At 40.4% G+C, this 22,271-nt stretch overlaps 1 protein-coding gene across 1 annotated transcript; it reads left to right on the top strand.

Annotated features, from left to right (window-relative positions):
- Positions 1 to 16,259: 16,259 nt before the first annotated feature.
- Positions 16,260 to 22,018, top strand: LOC124116222 (cell wall protein DAN4-like). The gene is made up of 8 exons (XM_046477476.2): positions 16,260 to 16,321; positions 17,243 to 17,502; positions 18,242 to 18,577; positions 19,052 to 19,247; positions 19,788 to 19,846; positions 20,323 to 20,484; positions 20,915 to 21,069; positions 21,477 to 22,018. The coding sequence occupies exons 2-8, from the start codon at positions 17,292 to 17,294 to the stop codon at positions 21,744 to 21,746; spliced, it is 1,389 nt and encodes a 462-aa protein (XP_046333432.1). The 5' UTR covers positions 16,260 to 16,321; positions 17,243 to 17,291; the 3' UTR covers positions 21,747 to 22,018.
- Positions 22,019 to 22,271: the final 253 nt, after the last annotated feature.

Below are 22,271 nucleotides of genomic sequence, written 5' to 3'. Positions count from 1 at the left end.
TATACATCTTAACACTGTTAGGGAAGAATGATATACGAGCCTCAGTACCTTCTTCTGTGTAGTCATCCTGTTGTGTACATGATATACGAGCACCTTCTTCTGTGTAGTCATCCTGTTGTGTACATGATATACGTGCCTGAGAACAATAGATAGTTTTCGACACAAGCTCTGCTTATTTACATGGTCACATGCCGGTTGACAAATACATTGTGTTGATTTTGTATTTGGTATAATATATACAATAAGGTCCTTAATTCTGGGTGTTTCTTATAGAAGTGCTTGTAACACTGAGTGCTGAAAATATGAAATTGTCTATTTACAGTGTTCCGACTTTTGAAATAATTTACTCGTGTGGAATTACATTTGTTTCTGGTGTAGTACTGTTACAGTCCTGTTAAGACTGACCCCGTAGCATTCATGACTTATACAATAGACACACAGGAACAGCTATGACAACGTGCTAAATCGTTCGCAGAATTAAGTCGGCGGAAACAATATTTAAACTCACTGAATTCGCAGACAAAGAACCTTTGTGCGTTTTGTTGAAAATATAATTGAAACAGTTAAGAAGAAAGAGAGCTGAAATTAAATGCATGGAAACGGACATGTTATTATGTCACGTAATGTGTTAAAAGGATGGTGTATATAAGAAGCTTACGAAGATTCAACAATATTCATACAGAGGCTGACATCACAACTGAAACATTCGGTAAGCGAAACACTTTTTTATCTTTAATATAAGCAGACATTCCTTGTGGCCATGGAAAAAGTTTTGTCGCTTTAGTTAACTGAAAAAATGTCTGTGAAAAATTATATGAATGGACCACTGTAAATCAGTGATGAAACCAGGTGATTATGCATTTGATATGGGTATTAAGTCTTTCGACGACTGTTTTCAGGCAAGTAAAGTTTTAACAACGCTTGTAATTTTGTGGCCAAATTCAAGTTTCAAATGTATAATTTCTTTTGCTCGGTTGTGTATGTACACGGATTAAATATTACATATTTATCTGGGGCGGTCGGGTAGCCTTGTGGTTAAAGCGTTCGCTCGTCACGCCGAAGACCTGGGTTTTGTTCCCGACATGGGTATAATGTGTGAAACCCATTTCTAGTGTCCCCCGCCGTGATATTGCTTATTGCTAAAAGCGGCGTAAAACCATACTCACTCACTCACCCACATATTTATCTTATGAAGCATGATATATCTTTGTTATTCAAACGGAATGATTATGCCATACACATGGATGATATAAAATATACAACAAATGCTGATATGTTTTCATCATATGATGTCAATGTGGATACATTGTATGCAATCATTTTCATCGCGGTTACCAGCAAGATGAAGTATCTGCTACTACTGGCGATGTGTGTGTACGTTGTCGGGGCCAGATCCAGAGACAGAAGCTTAAACTTCAAACAACGGACATTTCTGATGGCACTCGATGAAAGGAAACTGACCAGGGACCTCCGATCGTGTTGGTTGGACACCAGTGGTCATTGCTGTTCCAACCACATCGCCGGCTGTCGTTACTACAGAAGATACCAAAAGAAATACAGGTCCAAGAACAGGTCAAGCAAAACACGTGAGTATGGAGGGCTGTGTGGACAGACACGGATTAAAAGTTTTGTTTGTTTGTTGTTTAACGCCGTACACAATAAGACAATCCAGTTATTGACATCATGAGCATCAATTTACGCAATTGGGATACGATGACATGCACCAACCAAGTCAGCGAGCCTGACCAACCGATCCCGTTGGTCTCCTCCTACGACAAGCAAAGCCGCCTCCTTGGGTTGTTGAAGACCAACTCTACCCCGGATCTTCAAGTGGCCGATATCTGAATACCGGCAAGGAAATGAATGTTATTTTATGTCTCAGTCATCAATATTCCAGCTATATCACGGCGGCATCTGGACCATCTGGGATTGTCGACCAGTCAATGATTGCACGTTTAACAACCCAGGGTATGATGGCCCACAATCAGCCAGGACACACATTGTCATGGATCATTGCCTGATCAGTTATTTCACGCCTGCTGGTACAGTATGTATTTCCCCCCGCCAAACTGCGAAGCAATTGGACATTTTTCAACAGCCTGGAGAAGCAACTTAACATTATATATGACGCTGGTATATGAGATGAAACATGTGAACACAGTATTTTTCGCTACTGTAATTGACTGTTTTGGGTTTTGAGAGTTGTTTAGTTCCATAACTAACGCGTTCATGTTTTGTTTCAGGAAACAACATCTTCTTTTTCAATACTATGCCTTATTATCCTGGCAACTACTGGTACCATTCTTGCAACGTACAGTGTCTCTGTACCTCATACCACGCATCGTGTTCACATGCTACGACTGCTGCCGCTACTACAACCACAACAACAACGACTACTACGACTACAACCACCACTACTACAACAACGACCACAACGACAACCACCACACCAACTACAACTACAACCACAACGACTACTACCACCACTACAACAACAACGGCTGCAGCTACGACAGCTGCGACTACAACGGCTGCGACTACGACGTCTGCGACCACTACATCTGCTACAACAACATCTGCGACAACAACATCTGCAACTACAACATCTGCAACTACAACATCTGCAACTACAACATCTGCAACTACACCAACAACACCAACGACACCCACTACTCCTACGACACCAACAACGCCAACCACACCCACTACGCCAACCACACCAACCACACCAACAACCGTACCAACGACGGTCTTAACAGTCGTGAGAACAAGATGTACGTATACTGTATACCTTCAATCCTATAGTTAAAGCTTAATGTCAAATGAAAGCATTAAACAATGACCCAGTGAGTCACCTCTCTAATATACAAAGTAGGTTCTCTCGGTCCTGCTAGGGTCTGCTTTCGTGGATTACAGAATCATCCGGATAATGAGCCACGATCTTCAGTATGGGTTTCATCAAAGGTAAAAAGCTCTGAACCGTTGTGGCAAGTCCATGGACTTAGAGGTCAAAGCAGCGTTGAAGACAACCTTTCAATACAGGTGCCAGTTTTCTAGAATACATTTTTGGTTGCTTATTGTATATTCATTTTCATTCTTAGACTGTCCACGAGGAGTAACAACCGTGTCCAACATTGTCAGGATCATGAACGGACGACCCGTGAACAACTGCACAACATATCCCGGTGTTGTCACTCTAAAATCACCAAGAGGCATTACACTGTGTTCTGGTATAGTCACATCAAGCACTACAGTCTCCATCCCCAGCAACTGTGCCCAGCTTCTCATTGAACCGTAAGTGATAAACACATCTTCATCTCTTCCAAATACTCTCATATAACGTCTGAAATAATGTCCTTTTATGCCTGTGTCACAACCCTGCTTACGGCATCGTTAAATGCTTAGATTATGTATGACAAGATCAGCAAATACAGCAACTGTACAAATGTGTCAGCTTAAATTGTAGGCCAGACATTTTCTTCAATAGGGCTGAGAGCGAAACGACCAGGAAAAGAAAATATAATTAATAAATTCAGTTCATGAAAATACGTCAGGAAATCCCAGCTTCATCTAAAATCACAATATCGAATACTAGTACCCATTTGTTTATACTACTGAACAGGCAATAATCTATGGAAACATTTCTTGTCCAGTATCGTCCAAATAATATGTATCAGATTGGCGCATCATGAAAGATAATTTCTACCAGTTATATAGTATTTTGCATTTGGCTCTTGTGATCCCGCACTACAGATCTATGTTCAACTTAAGCATACTTCACTGTGCAGTATGCTGGGGTGTCCGTATGTTCTACCTAAATGTCACCTCGTGACATATACATCCTGGTTAGAATAGGTTTTCAGCAACCCATGCTTGCCGTAAAAGTCGACTATCCTTGTTCTAAGAGGCGACTAACGAGATCGGGTTCCACACTAGATTATTTACAGACCGCCGTCATGTAGCTAGGATATTTCTAACAGTGGCGTTAAACAACAAACCAACCAAACAATTATGCAGTGTGCACATCTTACATGATATCTCATAGGCAGGTTTGCAAATGATGTACAAAGTAAGTATCCAACCTGTTTTAATGACAATGAATACATACCTCATAGACCCATAAAGATCCGGGGTAGAATAGGTCTGCAGCAACCCATGCTTGCCGTAAAAGGCGACTATTCTTGTCGTAAAAGGCGACTAACGGGATCGGGTGGTCAGGCTCGCTGACTTGGTTGATGCATGTCATCGTATCCCAATTGCGTTTTTTCGATGCCCATAATGTCAGTCACTGGATTGTCTGGTCCAGACTCAGTTATTTAGAGACCGACGTCATATAGCTGGGATATTGAGTGCGGCGTTAAACAACAAACTGACAACAAAAGAAAGAAAAACATCGCACTGTCTCTGTTTCAGACTAGTGTTGACTGATCCATCAAGTGGACGTCCCTTAGAGAGAGTCCAAGCTCTAAGTGGTGAGTTCATTTGGAGTTCGCTTATGCTTTGGAAATACTGTGCATATGATATAGACGGAACTGTATAATGGACTATTGATGTCTTATGATTCAAGGAAATATGTCTGTCGTTTAATTTCCAACTGTATCTCAATTAACGTCTATAAGTGGAATTTAGAAGTTGGTGTGATGAACAAGGGATATAGTTCTATGGATATACAACTTTATTGAATTATTGCAGTCATTACAACAAGGAAGTTGTTTATCAATAGAACTATTCCTTGTATATCTCTATTCTCTCGTATACTACATGTGTAGTAATGTCAAATTAGCACAAGAGTCTATCCCAAACTCTACGAGCGTGAGATCGTACATAAACTTTCGTTCAAAGAAACATTAAACACTAGATGATTGACCATGTGTTTATGGTGTTGTAAGCATTATCATGACGTGGCTGTTGTAAATTGGATATATATTCCTGTATTAGTTTTCTGAAGTGCAGTGCACCCAACTGTCATGATTCAACACAGAATTGCTAGAGTCGTTGTGCTAAAATCGTGTTTGTTTGGATCCAGGGCCAGGAATGATGAATGGCCAGTAATTATAACTCAAGCGCATTGCTACCTTAAATGAAGTATGGTTTTCCTTTTAAGAATCTCAACTTGAAAGTCTACGTCCTGGTGGGCCCTATGAAATAACACTAAATGAGCCGCTGTCCGCCGACACCTGTCCTGGAATAGCGTGCACGTACGAGAACAGAATGCTCAACCAACTAGACATCAACAGCTGTGTTGTAGCCGCAGGTGGATACAACAGCAATAGTGGTATGTTGTATCTTTACAATGGCGGAGTGAGTGAGTGAGTTGAGTTTAACGTCGCTTTAACATAATTATAGTTATATCACGACGTTTCAGCTTTGAGGAAACCCCAAAGAGGATCATTTGGCATTGTGATTATACCCATGAGTAAGGACATAGAGTAAGGATCGGCGTATCCTTGCTTGGTTGAGGGACGTAACTCAGCACAGTAATGTCGGCGCTTGGACCACCACGCCACCATCGCTTGTTGCAGTGATGGATCAAGATTGATATACAGTAAAGTACGGTTATAACGAACTCAAAGGGACTACTTATTTTAGTTCGTTATAACCGTAGTTCGTTATAAGCATATACACAGTATAACTACAGCAAATAGTCGGGACCAAAAAGTAAGTTCGTCATATCCGTCAGTTCGTTAAAAGCGTGTTCGTTATAACCGTAGTTTACTGTATGTCTCTCCTAATTACCAAGAAATTGCTTTATGTTTCCTGTAGAAATTTGTTATTTGTGTTTGAATGTTTCAGGCAATGGGCCAGCCTCTTTCTCCTACATGAATGTGTCAAATCTGCAGCCTACAGAAGACTGCGCTGCTTTCATCAGGTCGTCTGGCCAGTCAGTTCTCTTCAACCCTGCTATCGTGTATAACTGTTTCTTCGGCACTGGCTCATCCACCTGTGCAGTGAGTTGTGATTAATATTTAAACGTCAACAATGTTATTTGATCGTCACTCTCAAGAAAAAAGCAGACAATGATATGACAAAACATTGTATGTTAGCCTTGACCGTAACACCAGAACTAAATCGTGTTGATATCAATAAGAATTAACAAATGCACGTGTGGAACGTATGTACAAGTAAGGTTACAATGTGTTACGAGATTGATTTGAGAGCTTTTCGAGACTTCTTTCTAATACATCGGTGGATCGGTGCTCATAATGTCAGTCACTGGATTGTCTGGCCCGGACTCGATTATTTACATACCGCCGCCATATAGCTAGAATATTGCTGAGTGCGGCGTTAAACAACAAACAAACAAACAAACAAACAAAACTGAAAACAGAAAGTTTGAAACGACTCGCACAATGATGTGTTGTGTTTTCACACACAATACAATTCTTTACGTCTCTATATGGGGTTTATCTAAATATCATTATCTTTATTGTCAGGGTGACTCAGGCGGTGGTGTTATGTGTCCGCTGTCTTCTGGAGAGATGGTGGTGATTGGACAAGTGGAGAACATTCCTTGTGAAAGCATTGGTGTCATTGGACTGTACGACATCGGACACTCTGGAGAAGCCCTCCGGGTGCTGAGGACCCGAAGGAAGGATGTAGTGCTTGGATGAAGCCAGACACTAACACATGGCACCAACTTGCCAGACCTTTCTTACATATTACTTTGGGTAAATCTTCTTGGTTCGGTGCACCTCCCCTTCCAAATAGTCGTTTTCGAACGAATGTGTTGTTTGGGAGAGACTTGTGTTATGATTTATTGTTACATATTTTGATTGATTATATTTTGTTTTCGTTATGTATGTTTATTACGTTTAAATATGTATAAGTGTTGTTTAACCAATAAAACATATAATGTCAAAAACTGAATTTGTGTCATTACTGGTCGCCGTCATATAGCTTGAATATTGATGACCTGTAACAACCCTCTCCCCCCCACCCCACCCCCAACATCCCAACACACACACACACACACACACACACACACACACACACACACACACACACACACACACACACACACACACACACACACACACACAAACACACCAACACACATACACACACACCTTTGCCTTGATATCGGTAATATTGAGCAACAATGAAATATAACTAGGCACGTAACAAACTGTATTGCCATAGGTATGGTTTGCTTAATAAAAAGGATTGTCTTCATCTAGTCCCACTCATTGATGTAAAATCATTCACGCGATGTTTGCTGTATACTTCGTGGTCAAAGGGGAGTAACTCGGTCTTCCTTGGCGCTCGTGTGACAAGGATTCACGCGTATCACATCTTGTATCATCGACCAAATTATGTCTCTGGAGTTACATAACCGCCTTCCATAGCTGCTCAGGGGTTACAACAACGTTGCTTACTTATGTCATAATTACCCCCACACCTGTTCAGTGGAACATCCTTAACCCGGATCCTTTATTCAGTACACCCAACGTTACGGTCAGTTACCTGTGACAATGCCTGTGACTATGATTCGTTAATCCGAACATTTGATTTCGGTGGGAATGCTACTAAGTGGATTAACGGGTCTTCATCAATATAGGTACATTTACAAATGCATTTCCAAACTTTTCGATAATGATAAGAAAACTCGGTTAAAGGTGAGTCTATTGTATGATTGCGACTGTGTCGTGAGCATGTGTTTATGAATCACTATCCAATATTGATGATACCAAGTGTTCGCGAAAAGGTGAGCGTCTCCCGCCTCATAGGTGGAACTCCTCACAAACATATCATATTACGGCACACGCGCATATGGTTTACGTTACTAGAATCAATGCAACCACCGGATTGAATAACATATAGAACAGGGTTAGAGTATTTAGCCACTGGCGATTGTTTTCGCCACAGTCAACAATATTCCAGACATACATTTAACCAGTGACTGACAGCATGAGCATCTATCCATGGCGTCGCATCAGGACTACTTACAATCAGCGAGGTCACAAAGTGCAATCACCCGATCAGGAGTCGATAACGGATAACCCAGTTTCATATATGTATCTCTGTTCTATTATGAGACATACCTTGGAGGACCGCCTCCGTGGTCTACAGGTAGAGTGCCGCCCGGAGAGAGGAAGGTCCCGGTTGGATGCCCGGTCGCGTCATACCAAAAGACGTTAAAAGATGGCACCTGTTGTAACCCTGTCTGGCGCTCGACATTAAGGGACTAAAACAAGGACTGGTCGGCTATATACTGTCAGTATAGTGTGTATGAGTGTGGTATTCATTTTAAACTGCGGCATTGTATCTCATTGTGCTAGAACTATAAATCACAGAGAGAGAGAGAGAGAGAGAGAGAGAGAGAGAGAGAGAGAGAGAGAGAGAGAGAGAGAGAGAGAGAGAGAGACAGACAGAGAGAGAGAGACGTGCATGCAGGTCGCTATATAAGTGCAATAATCGTGGACGCGACGTTAAACCCCATTTCACCTCACCTCACCTCACCTCACCTCACATACCTTGGACCTATTCGCTGCCATAGCTTCCTTTTCAGTCGGATTTAAATCCGTGGCGAATCCAGTGTATTTTTGATAATGGAATGGAGGTAAATCCATGGATAATCGAGGATGTGGCACCTCTCGAGAGCATCCTGTCACAGAATCCCGTCAGACACCATATGTTCTTTTCGGACCATGATTCAATTGTATTGAGTCCAACAGTATTTAGATATCGGTCGTTTCCTAAATCAATATTAATTCAATCCGACATCTCAAATATTTCATCCTGAAGGAACCGGGTCATCCTTACTGTTTCAGACGAGTATATATCCTGGTATCTGATTGCGCAAAACCATATCCTTGAGTACTATCAATATCAGTGTGCAGCTTGTGTCTGTATTTTATGGCGCTTCGGTGCAATTATAACCAGCCTGAGTAAACCACTCCATTGTCGACAGCAACGTGGGATTGGTAGTCCCAGTGAGCTAAGACGCAGTAATTATCTGTGCAGAGTTGCGTCCCTTTGTCATGCCAGGATCATTTACTCCTGAGTTTATGATAACGCCCTAGTTCTGCCATACTGTTCTCTTGGGTTTCACCAAGTGGTTAACGTCGATGTGCTGGGTTAGTTTAGGTCTCCCACATTGAGCTGTTACGCCGTGTTAATCCTGGAGTCCGTTCTACAAAGCTATCGCAGCGCAAAGGTGATCGTAGCTCCCATACGTTAACATAGACTTACGACTGTCGTAGCGTTACGATCGCATTGTGGGACGGGGCCCTGGGCTTCATTCACTTACTCCTCGAGACTGCCAGTGGATTGTATATATGTTTGAACGCCATTTATACCAGTCATGTATGGTGGCCGAGTGGGGACATTGCTTTCTCCCAAAGTTACTGCAGCGAGAAAGCGATAAAGGGATAAACTCAGACAACACGAGACGAGGAAACGATAACACGAGACGCGAAAGCGATAACGCGAGACGAGAACGCGATATGTATGTATTATCGTGTTATATCGTTATCGCTTTCTCGCGGTACTACAGGGGTCGAATATGCTATGTATATCTATACGACAAAAAGTATGTACGTAAACAACAGCAATGAATGTGTGTTTTGGGTTTTGTTTTGTTGTGTGTGTTTCATGTTGGAGCTGAGGGTGTTTTTCATTAATGAGAGGTGAGATTTTTTCCAGTAACATTCCACATTATACCTATGGAGCGAATGTTTAAATTGCCTCACTATTCACTTAAACATAATAATTATACAGACAGGGTGATTTTAAAACAATCCACGGATTTCTGCATAAAAAGTAATTGACTGATGTATGGCCCTATTAAGGTATTTTATGTGACCATCACGCCGTCAGCGCATATGACTATGGTTAGTCAGTCATGGCTGACTGTATTGCAAAATAGAGTCTTATATTTATGGATGTTTTTTAACTTGTTTTGAGTAGACTAGTATATGGTGTTACAGCATGAGATGTTACAGCACGAATGTCATAATACTGTTGTCCGTAAATATCCCTTTTGACATTTGATTTATGATCAACTTGTATTTTGTCTCAAATCTGCATGCATATGTACTTGCATATCGTAATTTGATAAACACCGCTGTGAGTGAGGGAGTGTGATTTTACTCTCTTTTAGCAATATTCCAGCAATATCACAAGAAATGGGCTTCTCAATTTGTACCCATGTGGGGAATCGGAGTCCTCGGCGTGACGAGCGAACGCCTTAATCGCTGAGTTATTATCTCCGTCCCCATGGCTTGGGTAAAACCACACATATATATGGAAAGACTTGGTAATATTATTAGTGCGACCACACAGTTAACGTTGACAACAACATGAAGCTATGATTATCTATAACATATGCTAAATCAGCTGTCATTGTGATATGTTATGCACATTTTGAGTATAGTTTTGTCAAATGTATGTATGCAGGTGTGTTGCCTGTGAGCCTGCAAACACTTGCAAAGGCAGGTCAATTGTTCACCTGAAAATTGGGAATTGCAATCGATCAACATTTTTGTCACCGATGCGTCAAACATGGAAATGTCCTCCACTTGTCTACCATAAAACTTTTAGAAACCCTAACTGAGGCCGTGAATGGCGTTCTTGAAAACCTTCGTTGAGAGAGCATGATCGATTGTACCATTAAAGTTGTGGAATGTCGACACCAAAAGCTGGAGCTGCTGGGATATTGCTCGACATGAAGGGAAAGTTGACCTTTGGAAAGTTAAAGTCACCCCCCTTCTCATACAGTCTTGTGGAGAGTTGTTTGCCATTCTAATCGTTAGGCATAGATATTGTTACGTGTCGATTCCAAAATTGAAACAATATGTAAACCAAGATATCGATACGTAAAAGAACGTAGGGTGAAACCAACCAACAAATAACAAATGGTATATTATTGACAATTGTATTGCAAAATAAAATGGGTTTACAAAACAGCACAAATTACAACACAACAATTACAATGGCAGTACACAATAGAGTGGTTGTCTGTTCAATGGCAGTATATAATATGATGGTAGTGGTCAGTATTAAATAAAAAAAACAGTGTTGATAGCAAAATTATTTCACCCAGCGACGACAGTGGTCAAGCTTCCAAGATGGCCTAGCCATGGAATCCGGCTTGATGAGTTATCTTCACACGAAAGCTGGTCTTGATGTAATTAAATATGCGAAAGATACGAGAGGCGCGCTCTTTTCCCCTTATAGACCGTCTAACTAGCTACTGAAAAGTTCCACACTGTGCGATCACAACATAGAATATTCCGCATGTTTTTGTAACACTCTATCAAAGTCCACGGTAGCCCGGTGCAATGCAAGCAAGGAATATAAACATGGTGCTAGATAAAACTTGTAATGGTTTCTATAATCTGTATGTAATTATTTATTTGTTATCGTTCTATATATAATATACTTTTTTAGTGATACGCCTCAAGGAGAAACGGAGTGGTTATTTTGGACAAAATGAAAATATGAATTGCGAAAAAACATTCAGCGGTTAGTAATAGGCACCGTTTAAACACACAATATTACTAATCGTCCGCGAAGTTTCTCCGGACGCTCCGAAGGCATTAGTATGTTAGTATTTCACAAATCATGTGACTGACACTGACCTCAAATACTGACTCGTCACATGATCAGTATTGGCCGGTCACGTGATGAATATTGATTCGTCTAGTAGAAAATATGATGGCGCCTGGTACTAACAGTTCACGGTGTGCAGCTTAGTTACTGTAACTAAACAGAGGACGATTTGAAGGCTTCATGAAAGTGATTTTCGGTGTAACAAAACGAATGATTACTGTTGACGAGGTCAATATGACCTGTCCAGAGAATATTAAAGAATTTACTTTCACTTTGTGTGTGTTCATTGGAGTATGAACCTTCATGTAGGGTGAGGGCCAAACTATATGAACGTCAGAGTAAATATGTTTTACCCCAAAGGATGTAGGCCTAGATCTGTACACAATTATATTTAGTACGTGTGACTTCATGTTAACACTGGCAGCCATACACCAACCAGCTGTATCGCGGATTAAGACAGTTCCTCAAAAAGAGAGGTGACATCAGACATATCTGACAAAACACATGTATTCAAAGAATATCACCATCAGATGAAAAAGGTCTGTTCAGAACTACCTCAGTAACTCGGTCACATTGACAGCGCGTCGCAACAGATTTACATCAAGTACGCGACTTTAAATTGGCCGACACGACAAACGTGATGGGAGAGATTTCGGCAGTTGTTCATGAACCTATGGCGGTTACATGTTTCAGTCATCATTGACCAATTGGCCGATCATTAAAAGGTGATTAAAGATGTGTGAAATAGACACTAAGGTAAATTCATATATTGTTGTAGGCTGTCACTGTTAGCACTGTTAGCTGCCTTAGCACAGGTCGAGTCGATACTACGGTAGTTGTGATGTGCATTTCTTCTTTCTGTTCACCGGGATCGGTCGTAGCGGGGATAATCGTGAACGATCATGCAGTCAAACTCTCTGACGTTTCTCAATTTATACTAAAACGCTGAGTTTAACATTAAAATGTCTAAACATCTTGGGGTTTTCCCAGGAATGTGGACGTAGTCCATCAGTGTTTACGTCATTTCAAGAACACGGTCTCGTGAAAAAACGTATCAACGTCGAATTGTGTAGCTCATATACTTATTAACGTCAATTTATCGGTCATGTGACCGATGGAAAAGCCATTTATCGTGTAAACTTCAAATGTAAAAAAATATATTGGTATAAAAAGTGATTTATGAGTACACATGAATAGCACTAGACCAACTGGTCAACCAACGTCTATCTAGTACTTTTGTCCTAAAGTTGATCCCTTGACAGTGGATGCCGTATGAAGACATTAGCATTCTGGAAAAGTATTTTATTATTGTTTCATACCATGAGGCAGTAGAATTTCCTATAAAAGTTTACAGGTATGGGTGCATACAAAATACATTTACGATATTTTAGCATAAAGATGAGCATCATATATTAAAAACTTACCCCCAAAGGATATGGTATGCATGCATGAGAGAAGACACTGGCGTTTTACCCAGAATGATATTTCCCACCCAGATTTGGAAGAACGTCAGTTTTACTGATCGACGACCAGAAAGATAGTACGTTTACATATAATCAGCCACACTACCCTGCGCAACATACCACCATAACCTTGCCGATTTCAACAACTAAATATAAGGCTGTTTGTCTCATTCGCTCAGTCGAGGATAGGTTCCAGGAAGTGTTGCTCTTGCTCTGTGTGTACGTTACTGTCCTGGATAGCCAGACAACAATAGGAGACTCTTGGCCTATAGGTGTGTGACTGTTGTAGGCGTTGGTGCTCGGTTGTACGTGACTTACCTGTTGCAATCCTTTAGAACGAGAAATACTTTAGGGGATACAACCAGGTGACGCTCTTGTTTGAAGCATTACTTTGTTTACATCTTACGTAACATTCAGGTTTACAAACGCCACATGTATAAGAAAACCATTCTATCGAGTGTCTTTCCGAGGGCACAGCTGCATCCCATAGACGTTGTGGAAACCTTTGACTGTGGGTTCGAATTTGGTTTGACCTGATTATATTCCCTCGGTCTCACATCAAGCTCACATGTCTTCTTATACAGTAAACTCCGGTCATAACGAACACGCTTATAACGAACTGACGGCCCTAACGAACTTACTTTTTTGGTCCCGACTTACTTTTTTGGTCCCTGTTATAACGAACTAAAAGAAGTAGTCCCTTTGAGTTCGTTATAACCGTAGTTTACTGTAACCGAAATATATGGATTAAAACCAAACTCACTCACTTTTGTGTCAAATCAAAGATGAATGTGTCAGAACGGTAATGTAATCTGCGCAAAGGAGCAAATGCCACATTTTGACAAAAAGGAATATCTCAGAAAATAAACAGATTGGACAAAGGGATTTTGGACCCAAACTTTAAAAAAGGCAAACCAGTCATTTGACCCTTTTGTTTCGAACTTAGACGAAGGAATGTCAAGCATTAGGCCCGTTTGGTTTAATCTTACAATTAAGGCTTGTCTTTCACTTGACTTGGTTTAAATTTATATGTCATGTAAGTATAGTCTTGCGGCAAGACATGTAAATCACTGAGCTGTTTGGTTGAAACTTACAGGGCTCTTTTGGTTGAAACTTACAAGACATGTCAGTCGCTGGGCACCTTTGCTTTTGGCATGTAGTTTTATGTAGTGTGACACTGATTTTCATTTCCTCATCTAAAATTAGGGTTTAGAATGTGACTCAAGTTCAAATAAGAGAATGAACTCAAAGTACATACCAATGTATTTTTAGAATAGCATGAATAAACTAACCTTTTTGTACTACAGTAAACTACGGTTATAACGAACTCAGAGGGACTACTTATTTTAGTTGGTTATAACTGTAGTTCGTTATAAGCATATATACAGAATAACTACAGCAAATAGTGGGGACCAAAAAAGTAAGACCGTTATAATCGTCAGTTCGTTATAAGCGCGTTCGTTATAACCGTAGTTTACTGTATACGCAAGAACTTCCTAAAGAATTAGGAAATCATTTTGACAAGATGCACATGTAACATTGTTACTAATGAAAGATGTTATGTGAGTATGGTGAGTTATATATACTGTTTATAAGTGTGTGAGTGAGTTAAAATATAACGTCGCATCGGCATAATTCCTGCCATATAGCGACTGCTGAAAACCATTTCCATGATCACAGGAAATATCTGCTAAAAGCTGAGTCCACTGTACCTTTCCAACTATACAAGCACACGTGTTTATGAATCACTTTCATACGATTATACCAGGTGTTCGCGAAATGCTGATCATATCTTGCCCCACCGGTGGCATCCGTCACAAACACATGCAAGGACATGTCAATTGTTCACCTGAAAAAGTTTAACATATGGTACAAGTCCAAATGGAGAATTACGTGACCATCCGATCCCGTAAGTCGCCTCTTGCGATGCATATCAATGTATCCCAATTGCGTAGATCGATGCTCACGATGTCAATCACTGGGTTGTCTGGTCCTGACTCGATTATTTACAGACTACCGTCATGTAGCTGGAATATTGCAGAGGGCGGCGTTAAACAACCAACCAACAAATATATTCACTCTGGAAACCGCCTCCGTGTTCTAGTGGTAGAGCGTCCGCCCGGAGAACGGAAGGTCTGGGGTTCGATCCCCGGCCGCGGCATACCAAAAGACGTTAAAAGATGGAAATTGTTGTTAACCAGTGCGGCGCTCGGCATTAAGGGGTTAAAACAAGGACTGGTCTGCTTGGAGTCAGTATACTGTGTCTGAGTGGTGTGTTCATGTTAAACTGTGGCATGGTTTCTAATCGGACTCAAATCGGCATTAGTCCGGACTGGTACAAGCAGCCACACAGACATACACACACGTACATCAATGTCGCTATATAAGTGCAATAGTCTTGGACGCTTCGTTCAACCCCATTTTACCTCACCTCACCGCCATCTTATGCATCAATTTGTTGCAACGTATAATCTGAAAAATATCAAGAAAGGGTATAAGATTATGGACATGCATATATACTAACGCCTCCTCTGTGTCAATTCTATCGCCATCCTGCAATTATTAACTCATTATTACCAGAAATGAATACAAGAAATACGTCTCGAGTTATGACTTGAAATACGCCAGAATATTACATGTACATGTGTTCTGTTAGAGAAACACTTCAGCATCGCCGTATTACTGTTTCTAAACTAACATTGTGTTAATATGTCATTCTGACATCATGGCCATATATTGCTAAATGGTCTTTCATTCTCAGTACCATAAGTCTGTGTCGCCAAATGTAAACCCCTATGTGACAACGCCTGGGTCACGACGTGGGTCATTCAGACGTCACGTTGGTACATTGTGTTCAAAATCATCATCAAGACAAAGCTATACCTGGCGCCTCGGTCGCATCTGTATAACAGTTTCGTTCAATGCTGACAAGACAATTACACTTAGATCAAGAGGAATTTTACATTCCAGGTGTAACCTTACTTTCATTCCATTAAACACGTGTTACTATTTTGTCTTGTTTCAGAGAAGACGTAATGTGTCAACGGAGTACCGCCATGCCCTACTGCCACGGTTCTTGTCGAGTGGTCAGCAAGAGTATTTGTTACTTCTATTGAATAATAGCTTGATAGATAATAGAACTACACCGAATTGCACTGTGCGTCAGAGTTTACACAAGCAATACGCCTCTCACGTGATGTGTCTTCAGTTCTTTCTTATTTGACGTGTATAAAAGGGCTGAAGATTCTGTCCGGAACCATCAGTTGACGAAGAGTGTTTCATCTTGACACTCAGTTCACATTTTGGTAAGTATACTGTTTCGTTACAAATGTTATATTTGGGATAACACTTTCTTAGTAAAGTACAGATTCTCGTACTTTTTGGGGTTGAGTTCTGTCCGGGATTCGAACCCACACTTACTGTTTCGTCTCTTGATATTTGGCAGCTGTTTCCAGCTTTAATAAGCTACATAAAGTTTGTAATCAAAAACTAAAATTGAGCATCATATATTAAAATATATGGATGATAAGACCCTTCTTGCAAAACTGCCGATTATGATTGAATAAGGAACATAGTGAAGTTCGTTTTGTTGTAACCAATACCAATACTGCAGCGACACAACGTTCGAATGTTAATAACTTCATCTGGACAAGACATAACACTGCTTGATAGCAAGAGTAGCGATCCCTGCCGTGGGGTCGCTGTGACAGTCTCACATTTTTCTTACTTTTTGGACAATTGTACATCTCTGATAAAGATATGTCATAGTCACTTGAGAATTTATTATTCCAAACTTACCAACCAAACGTTTTTACTTCAAGTTTTAAAGATTAAGATTAAGTTTTAATTCTTTAAAAAATCGAATGGGTTTATCGGCAGCCCCGATGGCTACCGTACCATCAGAATGAAAACACAAAAGAAAGTCTTATGAACAAGGTTCCAGGGTATAGTATAGCCATCCGATACCCATTTCAGTCAGCACTTTTGATTGATCTCGTCTTTCCCAGGTGAACCAAACTGTACATTGCTGAGATGATTAACTAAAATAGCAATTGAGTTCCATCAAATATTTCACGAAATAACCGATTTCAAAGCTTTCATGTAACATGATATATCGTTCATCACGCCTTAGACCCGGTTCGATTGCTAGAATATTCCTCAAATATTCCTCAAATATTCCTCTTCCTTTTATAATCCTCATTGAATTATCGTTTAATATACAATAGGCACATCTTCGAATTTCCATTTTCGAGTACACATACCGACGCATCAAGCATGTTGAAGCTAGTGCTGTTTCTGGCGGCGTTTGCAGCCGTCACATACGCGGCCAACAGAAATGCATTTTTCAAGAGACAAACATTCTTGAGAGCCACTGACGTGAGCAAAATGACCAGAGACATCAGATCGTGTTGGCTGGATACTTCGGGACAATGCTGTGCTAACAACATCGCCGACTGCCGTTACTACAAAAGATACAGCAGAACAAGTAAGAATTACATGTACACTTCATTTAAGTAATATGGGATAAATGTTTTCGACATGTTACTATTGAATTTACATACGTTTGCTATTTTGCGCCGACTGCCATAACTACAACAGATACAGCAGAACCAGTGGGTTTTTGTCTTCATACAAATATTATGAAACAAATAGTTCTCGACATATCAGTACTGAATTTAAATAGTTACGTTTTTACAAGTTTTGAGTGCTTTTCATTTGAACCAATGTTCAGTTAAGCAACCATTTGACATTCAATAAAGAGCATGAAAGGAAAGACTATCCGAATATAGCACTCAGTTAAAAACCAATACTTTTATCTTTGAATGTTTGGGGGAAACAACTGTTGCATATTTAAATAAAACTTATAAATTGCAAGATGAAAACAGTGATTTATTGATACACAGGACTTTGGTACAAACGTTTACCGGTCGTTGTTATAGCGAACCCTATGTACGTAGAGCACCGGCTGTCCGCATATACATGTATGTAGCCTGTCTGTTTTGTAACACTACAATCCCCTTATGAAACGACCAGAAAGAGACGATGGGAAGCCCAGTTGTTAAAGCGTTCGCTTGTCAGGCCGAAGACCCGGGTCCGATTTCTCACATTGGCAAGTCCATTTCTGGTGTCCCGAGTCGTGATAATGTTGGACTATTGGCATAAAATCATATTTACTCACAAGAGCCCAACATCGCCATTGAAAACATCATTCTTTTACTCTGCAGGAAACAACTACTTCTATTTCAACACGATGCCTTTCTATCCTGGTAACTTCTGGTATTCTTCATGCAAGATCCAGTGCCTCTGTAGCTCCTACCAATCCTCGTGTTCCAACGTACCAGCAACTGCAGCAGCAACAACAGCTGCACCAGCAACTACAACAACCACAACGACTACCACTACTACCGCAACAACTACCACAGCTGCTACGACAACAACTGCTACTACTACGGCTGCTACAACTACAACTGCGACAACTACAACTGCGACAACGACCACTGCTACCACTACAGTGACTACAACTACAACCACCACTCCTACTACTACTGTAGTAACACGATGTAAGTGGAGTAAATGTGCTTGCTGTATCATAAAAGTTAAAAAGTATGGTTAATAACATGGCATTGTCGAACGCACATTGTTAAAATGGGACCTTCAGCAATTCTTATTAAAATCATCAATTCACAATAAAACGATACTTTCTTGACCGTCATCTTTACACCAAATTTATCATCCGACGTAGCCCTTGCAATTGCATTGTGCCCAAAGTATGCATCACACGATGATTACCTTATTACCCATTGCAATGCTCGCTAAACCGACCTCTCTATAAACCAAAATTCACTCTAAGCAGCTGTTATACCGACACCTCCATAACCGGAAACGGGTGACATTTTCTAAAGGAGACAGTAATAACCTTTATAAGTTCAGTATCTAGCGCTCAAAGTAAACTGGTATTTTGTTTTCGGTGCGAATGAAGTCGTATGCGCAAGTGACTTACATATTGGTCAATACATTTCTGAACTCTATACTAGTCTGCCCAACGACGGCGACCACACAGTCTACCGTTACCAGGATTCTCGGCGGTACCGCTGTGACAGACTGCACCACCAACCCCGGCGTCGTCAGGGTCGTGGACCCCACTTCGGGAAGTACTGTGTGCACGGGTGTCGTCACCTCAACAACAACTGTCTCCGTACCCAACAACTGCGCTCAGCTTATGAGCACTGCGTATGTATAATATTCAGAGAATAACCAATTTTTTCAATATCTGAATCTAATTGTCCGTAGCGAATGAAGGAATAGTGTAAGGCCCACGTCAAGTACGAGGAAACTTGTATTCAATCACAGCTGGTAGCTAAACCGTAAATCCGAGATTTGAGTTATTCTGTATATAACTCATTGTGACTTCAAGTCAAACTATTGTTTAGATGACGTAATGTTATCAATTTGTGATCTCATGACGCTGCATAATGTGCAAATATCGGAAAGTTGTTACTCTCATTCTTTCTACCCGGAAGTAATAATAGGCTTTCTCTGAAGTACATTCTGATATTTTCATAATGACTTAATATTTTTCTCTCTAATACATTCGTACTTTTTCACTACATATGACATTTTCACAGATACAGCGTTGCCGTTTTTAGTTACTATTGTAAAATAATAGTTATTATTGGTAAAATAATGAGGTCTGAATAAACAAATCAAAGAAGAAAGTGACCCCGCGATAAATGTTCTTTAACATTGGTATACATATCGATTTAATTTTAGGCTTGAACTACAAGACCCAACCACTGGCACCGTCATTGAAACTCTACCTGTTATTGACAGTAAGTGAACGATTTCCTTTGCTCGAGTAACTAAATCTTCATTAATATCTGGAATATCCATGAACTTACGAAAAATAACACCGACCCAAAAATTAACACCTATGACCAAGGGATCGATTTAGACGACAGTGCAGGTACTTTGGTGCGTAGCTCTCAAAGAAAGGACAACAATATGTAATGACAAATGAAAATATAATTCATCAATTTCGTGATACGATTAAGAAAATATTCTTCCCTGGTAGAATAACTACCAAGTACAATATCAATTGGAAGGGCAGCCTACTGATTAAATCTCACTCTCTTTCTCTCTCTCTCTCTCTCTCTCTCGTCACATCAAATACCAAGATAGGGTGTAACTCATCGGTACAATGCCTCCCGCACTGATATGGCTAGAATAGGGATAAACTGGGCATTAAACCTTGCTTACTCTGTATTTACATTAGTTTTGCATTCATATGTATTGTCCCATTTCCTAGCCACTACCCTCGCAACAGGAGGTCCGTTCGAAATCACTCTGACCACACCTATCAGCTCCACGAGTTGCCCTGGCGTTGCATGCATCTATGACGCTGCCATGGTCGACAACATTGACCTCACAAGCTGCGTCGTTGTTGGTGCTGGACATGACGATTTTGCAGGTACATAATACTGGTTTAAGAAAGGATTTTGACAAAATTAGGAAGAAACTGTTAATGCCTATGATCTTTCAATCTGATTTGTTTTCCTCGGTTAACTTTATACCCCGTCCATCGATGTTAACTTCACCTAGTTCAGCTGTCACGCAATGGATATGATAAATCAGTAAATAAATGTGACGTGTTTTCTGATTTGCGGGTGTTTTAGGGTATTTGATGACCGGAAATTTCATTTAGACCCGAGGGCGTTAGTCGAATTTTCAAATGTTAAGATTTCCACCATTGAGTAGACTGGCACATTTTTACAAATGTGGATTGATAAAATCACCATACTGATCAAGAAAAGAATTCATAGGATGTTAAAAGTCCGGGATTCGAACCCAGTTAGCAATGTTTCACATTAATTCAATTTTCAGTATGTGTTTCTTTTCAGGCACGAACCCCGCAACATTATCCTCCTACACCGTGCCAAGTCTCCAGCCCACTGCCGATTGTCCCGCCCTCCTGCAGGCGTCTGGTCAAGCCGTCCTCTTTGACACTGGCCTTACGTACAACTGTTTCTTCAATACAGGATCTTCTACCTGTGGTGTACGTATATATAACACAACGCACTTCCTCACATTACCTTACATCCAATGCATGATTGCAGCAGAAAGCCTTGTGTTACTGATACCTGTGTAAAAGACATGCCAAATTTGACCAGCGACCAACATTTTGTCCAATGCAATTCCTCATATTCACTTGTATTATACTTTCCCGTGTGTTTTAAGATAAATATTGACGTGTCTTTGTATTAGTTTGTAACGAGTGCCACCGGTGGGGCGGCATACTTTCACCTTTTCACGAACACCTGGTACCATCACCACCTGATAGTGATTCATAAACACATGCTATGGATATAATAGTACAATGGACTTTCAGCAAAAACTTCGTGTGATTATTTCAAATGTTTCTCATCGCTTTTATATACTAACCTTACGTAATGTATTATTCAGGGTGATGCTGGAGCGCCTGTGATGTGTCCCCTTACCACCGGAGAAATTGTCGTCATCGGTCAGGCTGAGAACATGCCCTGCGACGGCACCGACATCGTTGGCTTCTACAATCTGGAGGCTGCGGCTGTCAGAGTGGAACGTAGAGGGAAAGGGTCTATTCTGTTGGGCTACCAGCCGTTCAGGAGAATTAACAAACATAAAATTGTCCTTGGCACCGGCAGAAAAGCAACCCGAGTTATTCTTGGTAAACCCAAGATTACTCTTGGCTAGATGGTTTAACACATAAAAGGACTTTTTACTTCATGTGTGTTTACTCGGGGTTGTTTATTGTTGGTTATTGTCATATGGTATGTCTTATGTGCACAGTATACACGTGCAAGTTTCAACGTTTTCCTTTGCATGTTTTAACAAGGTCTTTAGATGGATGTGACTATTCTCCATTAGTGGAAATATATTGTTGATTATGTAAAATATGTGTTGTTTGTATTTGGTTGTTTTAGCAATTGCGAAGAGTATGATTTTAATAAATATGTTTTTCCTAATTGTTGTAATTTATCTCTGTTCTCCTACTAGCTCAATTCACTTCAAACTAATCTGATGACCATACTCATGACAATATCTAAATAGGTTGGCTTTTACATGTATATAAGCATAAACACAAATATGACCATTTTCTGGGTTCGAACCTGGACTGAAACCCCTTACGGATGCCAATAAATATTTAAATCCACGCATATTAATAATGGATACTATGAGAAAGGTCCCATACCACTGGTTTCAGAAGTTACATACTCG

Source organism: Haliotis rufescens, unplaced genomic scaffold (assembly GCF_023055435.1).
Source record: "Haliotis rufescens isolate VD_foot unplaced genomic scaffold, xgHalRufe1.0.p SCAF_19, whole genome shotgun sequence".
NCBI lineage: Eukaryota > Metazoa > Mollusca > Gastropoda > Lepetellida > Haliotidae > Haliotis > Haliotis rufescens.
This window is presented reverse-complemented; position numbering and strand designations above follow the sequence as displayed.